The sequence below is a fragment of the Habropoda laboriosa genome, unplaced genomic scaffold (genome assembly GCF_001263275.1).
Source record: "Habropoda laboriosa isolate 0110345459 unplaced genomic scaffold, ASM126327v1 scaffold90, whole genome shotgun sequence".
Lineage (NCBI taxonomy): Eukaryota > Metazoa > Arthropoda > Insecta > Hymenoptera > Apidae > Habropoda > Habropoda laboriosa.
In genome coordinates, this window is record NW_017100218.1 from 2,033,406 (window position 1) to 2,044,943 (window position 11,538).

An 11,538-nucleotide genomic window follows, 5' to 3' on the forward strand; every position below is an offset into this window, starting at 1 on the left:
CCTTTCGTGACTGACTTTTGGTGCTATAATCCTTTCATATACCGAGGTATTCGACTTGCCGTTTTTTTCTCTCTTCTGCTTTGTCTACACTCACCTCGTCCAATGTCAGATTTGACGAAATGCAAATGGACCAAGTAAAAGTAGTAGTGAAGAAATATTCGACAAAATTTACCATCTTTCCGTTCAATTCCCTCGAAACTCCCTATTTCACGTTACATCGATCCTCTTATCACTCTACTCCTCGTACAATCAAGAATCACTCGTTCGCGTATAGAACGAATAAATCACAATCTACTCTATATGTTAATACGAGATACCAACTGCATCGATCAATTCGTTCACATCAATTTCCTACGAGTTAATCCGTAGAAACCGTTGCAAATCTCAGCTAAGCTATCCTAACGATTGCATAAACGCGTTACTCGTTCCTACATAGTACACGGAATGTCTGAAAGAAAAGAGAGGAAAAAAAAATATGCATGCTAGTTTAATCGTCTCGCTCGTGTGATACACCGAGAGCGGAGCGGCATGAGAACGCGAGAAGACGCGCGTGTTTTCGGTTCAGGAAATGTTGAACGTCTCGGGATCGTTATAGAGCAGGCGCCTTATGAAACATCCTGTGTTCACGAATATATGTCCGACACATACGAGACTTTCGGTTGGTAGTTCCCGGCGACGGGGAAGACAGGCTCGCCGTCGGAGAGAGAACCGGAAGTAACAGAGACCTCCTACCGTCTCCCGTGGTAAACCCGGTGTCGGCGTTGACCCTAACCAGCCACGGAGAATCCGCCCGCGTTTACGATCCCGACTGCAGAAGAAAGGTCATTTGGGGCCACTCACCGACGCCTTTACCGGCGTGGAAGATCGTCAGATATCTTCAGAACGAATCTGATTACCGTCCCCGTGGCAAGAGATCTTCTAGAAAGTGGCGAACCGACAAACAACCGATATTGAGTCACGTTACGATGAGTTGCGCGCGACTCAATCCGAAACTATGCGTCTTCTTCTATCGTAATCTAGACGAACGTTTTCAACTAATTTCTCCAAGGGACAGTGGTGAGCAATATTCAACGAGCAGTATTTACAGCGTTACGACGAACTGTAATTTTCTCAGATTGTCGCTCAGAGAACGTCGAAATAACAACGGTACGGCGATTATCACAGACGTTAAAAAAAGAAGAAAAAAAAAACGAGAAAACTCCTTATTTCGTTGATAATAAATAGCTTGAAGTATCTCGGAGGACTTACGGTTTTAGATTGCCTATCCGCAGACGTTCGCAATCAACGGGAGATCCGACGCAACGTAATACCGCTTTCGTAAAAGACAATTAATAGTAACGTCTGTTTATAATATGCAATTGAAATGCGAGACAAATTGCTCTGTTGAATCGATAACGTCTGAATAAATCGTGTTGCAGTAAGAAAGCGTCATCTTTCAAATGGAGATTGTCCTTTGAGGATGAGAAGAAAAGAGAGCACCTGTTTGAATCTGAAAGGAAGCAAACTCGACGCGTTCAATTGACTATCGCATTGCGTATCGTTGCCTCTAGACGGAAGTACAAGTTGAGAGAGAGACTTATATACGATTTATCGAGCAGCCGTTGATCCGGAAGACGAGCCCACTTTCGCCTGGTAGAATAGCGTTTATGTGTGTGTGTGTGCAAGTATGTATATATGCACACGTTAGGCTACCTTACGACCTCACAGGACACACTAGCCCCGCTTCACACATGCGATTGCGACTACGCGACCTCTCTTTTCAGAGAACAGCGAAGAAACACGCTGATTGTCCTCAGTTTTCTCGCGTGATACCACGAAGACAACGGCGGATGGAGAGGGTGGCTCTCTCGCCGTTACAACCATAGGCTAACACACCAGGTATGACATAAGTGAAATTACGAACACACGTGCTACCACCGTTGTACCTAACAACACACGCACTCCAGACACTTTCTGCGCCGGGTTCGTCGCGATTCTATCGCGCCGCTCTCCGCCGCGATTATCCATTACGGATGTAATCATAAAATAATGAGGATGATTTTCTAGGATACTTATGAAATATTATATTCAATGGAAAAAGAAACTGGTTTAGACGGTAGATACGGGGGAGATGAACGTGGTTGTACTCTTTATCTCATGGTTAACGTCGATCCACCTTTCTTTAGGTACATGTAATTATGACATTGTTCAGATCGCAGTTTAGAAACGAGAACACCGTTTACATCTTCGAATGTTACTTAATAGTTGGGCGTAAGTTTAAAGAAATAGTAGATTGATAAGAGAGATTCTTTTTTGGTAATTTTTAAGGATATCAGTTTTCACGTTTTCTATGTTCAACTATGAAAAGAAGAAAAAAGAAGCACCTCTCGTTTTTCCCAACGAACGTGATGCTTCTCGTACGTAATACACGGTAACAATCCAGGTAATTTCTCAGGAACGTAAAATGTTACGTCTTCGAATGGTAATTTATCTCTGTTCGCGGCTGAGTATAGTAATGCATCTTACGTTATTAATCTGTAACTCTGCGGCTTTCTCCGCGGCGCTGATTGCAGTATAATGCAACAGAAGAAGAAGAAAAAATAAATAGATTTAGTTTTACGCGTGGAAACCGGAACTCGGAAGTGTTATTCGACGTATTTATAGGTTCTGAAGTGCGTGACGTTGCCAAGGAACACTGTGCGGAGATACTGTGTGTTCCTTCCATCGTGAGATACAACGCAATGTCGACCATGGGAACCCCTTTTCTTTATGTTTAATTAATCACAGTCATAATTATATTGTTCGAAGGAGTTATATTGTTTTAGCTATTTAAACCGGTGTTTACATCATACCTGGCAGTCATGTCACGAAAATGGGTCAGTATTAGAGAGAGAGAAAAAGAATTTTTTAATTTTTAAAAATACGTCCAATCGTCTGTTATATCAAAATAGTAAAAATATATTAATAACAAAAAAATGTCGTTCTTCGACTTCTAAGAAAAATATGAATTTACTTGCTGGAGAACGAAGATTATAATTTCTATATTACACTATAAAGATAAAAATCGTTCGTCGACTTTTGACAAAAATAAGAATTTACTTGCTGAAGAACGAAGATTATAATTTCTACATTATACTATAGAGATAAAGAAGAAACTCATTATTCCAGTTACTGCAAGTTTAATAGATCGCTCTAGATCGACCGAGAGGAGAAATTTACATACGAATACGTCTGCTGTAATCAGAGGAGAGCGTAACGCACACATCCAAGTCTATATTGCCCTAATTATGGATCGGAATTTCCGCAGAACACCTTTACGATCCTCTCCATCGTTCACATAAAGTTCCATCGGGTCTTTCCTGCGCGGAACAAGGAAGTTTTTATTCCCGCCATACCGTAGAAGAATATCAATGAAAGCGGGAAACAAAAGGGGTAAGTCTGGAGGAATTGGTGTCGACGATAAAAAAAAAAAGTGGGACGAAAAGAAGGGTGGTGGGTGGTTCACGAGGTTTCAAACTTATTTACTCGGTTTTTCATTTTTTCGTTTTTTTTTTCTTTTTATACTATCAATATCGTATATTCTTATAATTTAGCGGTACATTTTTCTTTTTCTTTTTTTGCTCTTTCAATCTTCTTCTTCTACACATTCAACGTTCTTAATATCATGATGCATTCGAATTCCAAAAAATAAGGGTTCTTTTTTTGTGCGTTTCATAATCGAGGAACATACCGCACTATATTTACCGCTACGTATTATTTTTGTCTTTTTTTTCGATTTTACGATTTTCATAATATACAACATCTTTATGATATATATATACACACATAATATTCGTTATTGCTCCCGCGAAATGAAAATCGTTTTTATTCGATCGGATATACAATTCTACGAAACGGATCGATTGCAATTACGCTCGATCGATGTGTAAAGTGTTTTCAATGAACGATAAAAATTTCTACTAGGAAATACGACAAACGTAAAAAAAAAAAAAAAAAAAAAAAAAAAAAAAGAAACGAAGAGGAGAACTGATTCGTCGATAGAACGCTAGAATTCAACGAAACAATCTCGATATATCGTCTATCTAAATACATCTTGCTGTACATACATAAATTATAGAACAATCTATTCGTATCAGGTATGATCACTAATAGTTCGCTACGATTGTACTTATCACTTATTATCACCGTCCAAATCATATCACTTCGTACCTCCTAACTGAGAAACGTGAACGTAAACAATATGCTAGAACATTAATCGGCTATCTTATCCTATTTACCTCGAGGGAAAAGAAAATTAAAAAAAGAAATAAGAATGATTAACGAGAGAAGAGAAAAAACAGGAAGAAATATCGCTAATTTTATTATTCGTCAACATCCTTCGTTTCATACTCTCCGTTCATCCCCTAAAAAATAACGCGGAAAGCACAATCTCCCACGTTTTATCGTTACCGCACACCAACTGACAACCCCATCGGAATCAATCAGAGACGGTGAACGAGGATCTATCGTCGATCAATAAATTCTATATACGTACGTACGTGCGAAACATCCAATATCCCCTCTGTCACCCGGGGAATCACTTGCTCGTTATTCCTACGGAAACGGGACGACGAGGATACGACCAATACGACGACGGTACACACATCACCCGTGACGGGACGGAAAAAAAAAAGGAAAAAGAATAACCGACGGAGCTTCTTCTAACGTTTTTCTTTTGGTGCCTCAGGATTCTCGGTTTGGTAAAAGAAATTTTTGCTATTCACTGGTGGTGCTGCCGATCGTCGAACGAAGAACAAGATCGGTGGTGCGTGTGTAACAATGGTAGTAAGTAACCACCGGTAGTAACACCGGAGCCAACGGTGCGCATCAGACACGAGAGACGGAGTGGTTGGATGTCGCGCGATGGACAAGTTGAAGGGTCGCGTCGCGAACGGAACGTAGGACGATACTGAGGAGCCGTCCGCTAGGCATGCAAACCTCATACCGGCGCAAGGATCACGGCGGAATCCTCGCTTCTTCGTCCATCGACTGTCACGGGTATACTCTATCTCTATTCCTCTCCTCCATTCACGTTTCCAACTATTAACCCATCTCGCTTACTCTAGCCCCCGTTCACTTCGCCTCGCTTTCTCGCTTCCTCGCTTCCTCGTTAGAGTTTACGATCCTCCCTCTGATGTTAACCCGCGTTCTCTTCGTTTGTGTACGTGTAACCATCTGTGTATATATGTACTTGGATAGATGTCTGTGTGTGTGCTAGGTGTATCGGGCAAAAGCTAGCCGCGACGAGCGCACGCGCTATACGCGCTGCTTACCTTTTACCATCCTCACCAGAGAGAATCACCTCACACCCACTCTCACCTTCTCTCTGTAAACCCCCCCAGTTTCCTATTTCTATCTCCCTCGTTGTCGTTTTCCCTCTGTAACCCTCGCGAACGCTCCTTGGTCATCTTCTTCCTATGTGACCCGATGCTATCTTTAATGCTTTCTCTTTTCTTCGGTCCCGAGACACTTTTATAGTTGCTACGGATTCTATGTGTATATGTGTGTGTGTCTCTATCTAGGTGTGTTTCTACGTTGGTTAAGCAAGGTGTAAGTGTATCGTCATTCGTCCCTTCCTACGGCTTCGTACGTTTCATCGTTTTCAACATTTAATTCGTTCTCCACCTTGTTAAGCTTCTTCTTCATCTTCTTTCTCCTCCTCTTCTTCTTTTCTTGGTTGGTTCGATTATAACGCTCACGACGTCAGGTCTGAGCACTTTCTTTCTCGTCTCTTGACCTTTTCATATTCAAGAGAGAACCCGCGAACCCACTTCCGTTTCGAAGGATTCCACCTTCCCCTTTATTTTTTTTTAATTACCCTCCGGTCTCTTTCTCGCGGCTTCTCCGCGTTTCTTAATTACTCCGCTCCGCGAAGTTCTCGGGAAGTATCGCGAGAACGAGACTCTCGTACCCGTTTTCGTTACAGACTATCCAATATTTTCTATCTATGCTATTTTTCTTCTTTTTCTTTTTGTTGCTTTCTTGTCTACTTCTACGTTCTGTATTCCGGGTGTACAGTCTTTTCAGAGATCCTATTCTCGCGCGAATGTCTAAGAACTAAACTATACCGCGGGATTCTACTTATTGGAACAGAAGTTTTCGGTTAGCTCGGAAGAAAGTAGACGGGATACGCGGCGTTAAGTTGCGCAACGGATGGAAACTTCTTCAACGACGTCGAGAGGAGACAAGGAACCACGTGAAAATTTCGTTTCTACAATCACGTACTTGTACATTTCTCGCATCATTTTCTAAAGTAGAACCTTCAGTCCGGACGTAGAACGAGCGCGATCGAAGAACGTTTCTTTTTCTGTATGATCTCTTTAAGAAACACGAATCCTTCGTCTGGAATAAATCGTTCTGCACAGTATTCCCAAAGTGTGAAGAAACTAGGGAGATTGCGCGCGTGTTCCTTGCGAAACGCAGCATAACATTTACGCATTTGACTGGAACATCCTCAAAAAACAAAAAAAAAAGAAGAAGAAGAAGAAAACGAAAAGAAATGGAGAGAGAGAAAAATAAGAGTGTGTAGCGGCTGACACCGGGCAAATATCTCGTCCTATTCTCTATAAAACACGCCGTAAAGACAAAACTCTTCGCGTGAATACGCGGCGCGCACACACATATTGAATATTTTCACACGTTTTATGAAATCACGGTCGCATGTAAAGTGTACGAAAGGAGAGTAAGAGATACATATTCTTTTTTTTTTTTAAATAACTCGATACCATTTTTTTTTTTCTTCTATCGTATATGTATAACGCGCGTCTGTGTACATCTTTCATACGTTTATGAGAACGTAATTTCATCCATTTATAATTTATACAAGAGAAACTGTGTACAAATGAATAATTTTATTCATGTCCTTGTTATAAACTCTGCATTGTGGGAACGAAATTTGTACAGGGATTTCGTAAGATGTTACTGTACGCGGCGAGTAAAAGGATTTCTAAAGCCGAAAATTATTCTTAATATCTTCGTACGATCACCGGTCTCTCTCTTGGAAGCTTTTTTTTCTTTCTCTCTTTTTGTCGAATTGCACACGACAAATCTGATCCGTGTAGAGGAAAATGTACACGTTCACGCCGTTCAATAAATAGGAAAATTGTTGGATTGAACGAGCGTCATAGGTATGGATATTAAGAATATTTCAAGCCTTAACTTTTTGATTGGAGAAATCGCTGGTGCCGAATATTTTAGAAACACACACATCTTACGGAACACTGCAGAACTGTCTCGTTTGATATTTACTATTATTCAACATGATTACACGATTGACCCAATATTATTGGAAATTTCATCTTGAAATCAACGATACACGTTCATAGAAACACGTAGAAAATAAATCGCCTCCTAACACCCTTTCGATTTGTTTTTCTTTCTTTCATATCGACAGCGTTACGATATACCTTTCAGAGACTTCGATAGATATGACGGTCGAGTGAATTTCAAATAATACTACTTTGCACATAAGTATTGTCGAAAGGACAGCGGTTGATCGGTTTTATCAGTTGTAACTCTCCAAACGCCTGTTTCCGGAGCATATCGGATAGGTTCACGATGCAAAACACTGGTTGTTCCTTTATATAGCTGCTCGTTCTTCAATTAAATTCATTGGAAATGCTTGTATCGTCTGTATATTGACGATGCACGCAATTATGTCAGGCAAGGCAGTGATTATAGCATGTACTCTGTTTTTGGGTCATCTCGCGTTAATTCCATCGATTAATTCTGTTTCTTTTCTTCTTTATATATATATGTATATATCAAATTAACCGAAGTTCATATAGATCTCAATAAAACTCTCTTACAATACTTTTTACAAATAATTAAAAAACCCAACAGTCTCTCTCTGTTGTTGAAGATTCGTTAAAAAACATTTACAATATTCGACGACACCCACCATATTTCTCGTCCGGTGGTGAAAAATTACATTGAATTAAAAACGAAATATTGATAAAAAGTACCTTTCGTATATCGTAGAATGATTTAACGTTAAATGACCCTTCCATATCGTTCCCTACCTAAAATGTATCTTGTTTCATTAACATATTAACACGGTCTAGCTCCCTGTTGCATAAACATTTATTATTCACGTCCACTGTTTATTTGAACAGTATCGTTCCTTCTTACGAATAGCACGTTACAACGATACTAATTTTATCTAATGACTTTAAACGTAATTCGGAAAGATCGCGGATAATAAACTACGAATCCTACAGTGTCTACCTTAAATAGTTCAAATAATCCAGGTTTTCGATTGATTCTCTCGGCTATAGTACAATGTTACAAGCATGATTCGTGTTGGTTGGTTGGATTTTTTTTTTTTTTTTTTGTTGTTGATAGTGGTGGTGGTGGTGGTGATGGTGGTAGTGGTGGTGATGATGATGTATCGCCTAAGGATCCATAAGATCCGCCCGACTGCGAGATCTAGCGATATAGGTAATGGTATCTTATGGTACGCGTAGTATAATCAATCGATGAACAAGTAGTTCGGGCACGTACGTTTCTTTCGTTGATACAGAAACGTTGTTTAATGGAATCCCGCGTTGCGTAGTTCCAAACACGCTACCCCAAGTTTAACTCGTGTAACACGGCTTTCAGACTTTCTTAAACATTAGTAATGCTTACTTTTTTGTACCCGCCGTTAAATCAACGTGGCTTTGTCTGAAATCATACGCACGAGCTCTGAATGTCGTTCACGTATAAAGGATAATATAGAAAAGTATCTATCAATCGGGTAGCCAAAAAAGTTACTCTCGAGCGAAGTGAAATTTTCTATAAATTTACAATTGTCCTCGAGGATGTACATTCGGAAGGCAGAACAGTGTATAACTTGAGAAATTTAGGAACAATCGAATATTATAAAAAGAAGATATTATCGAGTCGTCGATTTGTAATCCTGATTATACGAGTACAACATATTCCTTCGTTATGGAATGTATAATCCTGTAGGTAGCAGGTCTTGACAGAACGTTACAACACACTCGTGTATTAGTATAGTACAATGTAACAGAGTAATACAAAAGTACACGAAGGAAAATGTTAGTTTTCTTTTCTTCCTGATCGAAGAAACATTCTTTCGTCAGTCTGTACAATGAGAAAGGTAGCTTTTTTGCGAACCCGATGAGACTTCTAAGATCATTGATAAGAGTGGAAAAAAGGAATACGAGAACATTTACAATGCAGGCATTTTGAAAATTGGGTTAAGCTATTTGTCTAATGTTAAATTAGAAGAGTAACGGCAGAGGAGCCATATTACTGACCTCTTCATCGGAGGCTTGTGTAAAAGCTCCTATTGTCTGCTGGATTTGAGGAGCGGCGGATCCACTAGAAGGATGCACCACAGCTTGTTTACCAAGTTTTATGGCATCCTGCGCTGGTTGTGATGCGTCAGTCCTCCTAATATAAGCAGCCTCCTTTTTAGGTGGTACTACCGGTTTATTTGGCGGCACTGGAGGAGGAACGCCGCGAGATATTGGTGGCTTTTTCGAGGGCAGCATACCAGATGCTTGAATCGCAGAACCAGAGCCAACGTGAAAACCAAGCTTTCCTGTAGCTTGCGTCGGCGGCATAAGTTTTACCGTGCCTCCAGGATTTATAGAAGCAGGTACAACCACGCGTTTGTCTACAGCCTGAGGAATGAATACACAGGAGAACCGATTTAACGTTCGGGCTGTCCCTTTGAAACATCCCGATACAATGTAGATTGTCGTTGTGTTTAAGATGTAATTATTAAAAAAAAAAAAAAAAAAGGAGGAAGAAATTATACCAAACGATCGGTTCTGTTGCAAAGCACGAAACTCCCGTCACTTTTGCAAACTACATATTTACAAAAACGTCAACCGACTGATGCACGATTGTGAAGAATATTTTAAAAAAATAAAGAACGAAAAAAGAACGAAACAAATCGATTCCTTATGTACCTGTACCTCGCAACGTAACATTTTTCTTAACAATAAAAATCGTACTCTATCGAACGTCGAAGATTTATTTCTTTCGTATAAAAATTCAGTTAATACAAGAATAAAAATATTCCACGCTGTGCAGCATGATACTGGCCATCGATACCGACTATAACAGCGACATATGCAACGGGTACAACCAGAATATATGTAGATGTGTAAAAGATGAATAAAAAGGGAATGGGCGCTTGTACAAAAATATCGATATTTCATTCGTTCCCTCTGATTATAAATTACCATGTATTTTGATAATAAAGTAGATAAAAAAAAAGATAAAATGAATTTTCCTTAGAGAGCAAGAAAGTAGTAGTGAATATGATTGAAAGAATTATAATTTCTACTATAGTAATTGTACGGAGATCTACTTTCTTTGTTAGAATAGTACATCACACAACTTGAGAAAATAATAGGTGAACAACCAAACCATATAAAGTTAGCAATAGCAAATACAGGGTTGCAATTAGGAGGGCAAGCGGGGAAAATTTGTAAATAAGGCGCAAAAGTGAGTTGCATACAAGTTTTAATTAAGGAGATAATAAATGTACATACTAAATAGTAATCTTATGTACAAAATAAGAATAGCATAATACAATATAGACTTAAAATTGAATGGTGTATTAACTTATATAAAATAATACAATGTGATATAATCAGTGTGAATTAAATATTACAAATATGTGTATGTGTAGGTGTAATTAGAAATAAAAGGATAAATTATGTTACCTAAATGAGAAAAGAATATTTAATTGTAACTGTACAATGTGATATAAATTTGTTGTAACAATTGAAATGAAATCCGGTAATTAAATGTTCGTAAAATTTTGCTAAAATAATTAAAAAATCTCTATTCAATTGGAGTTACGTACATGCAACGCATCTGCAAGATGTGTGCATTCAGCATTAACACATATATATATATATATATACACACACACATTAAACTGTGTATGTTGAAAGTATATATATATATATACACATACATATATGTACCTATAACTTACTGTTACCTGTATTTCAAGTTTTTAACATTATTTTATATATTTTACATTTTACATTCGTTCTTTGTATAAAAAACATAGAAAGTATTTAATGACTATACTGTTATTCTAAATATATACATAAATCTTTTCTTCCTAACTTAGCAATTATACTGATTGTTCTTTTGTATATCATTACAATAAGTATGATCAGTGACATACCCATGTGTTAAAGAAAGAAATAAACCAAATTTACCCCCAAGCAGTTTGTTTGTTGCACTGATTCATTAAAAATACTAAGAGAAATAAGAAAAATGCACAGTAAATATACTTTCCAAAACAGGGTAGTAAAACATATTTGTATTTATCATTATCATGCAATAACTATATAAAAGTAGTCAATAAGTATTCTGTGTAACATTCAACTTAATAAAATATAAGACTAGAAAACTTTATTTGTTTACAATGTGCATATAAAATAATATCAAATAGCATTACAATCCCTAATAAATTAATATGGTCATTTTCAAGTATATTTAAAATCACTTTTATTAATAATATTTTAAACTTTAAAATATTAC

At 38.1% G+C, this 11,538-nt stretch overlaps 1 protein-coding gene across 1 annotated transcript in view; it reads right to left on the reverse strand.

Annotated features, from left to right (window-relative positions):
- Positions 1-9,245: 9,245 nt before the first annotated feature.
- Positions 9,246-11,538, reverse strand: part of LOC108570876 (uncharacterized protein CG10915) — a 5,714-nt gene continuing 3,421 nt past the window's right edge. Inside the window, exon 7 of the mRNA XM_017932806.1 lies at positions 9,246-9,650. Coding sequence (XP_017788295.1) covers positions 9,246-9,650 — 405 coding nt within the window. The remainder of the gene's footprint in view (positions 9,651-11,538) is intronic.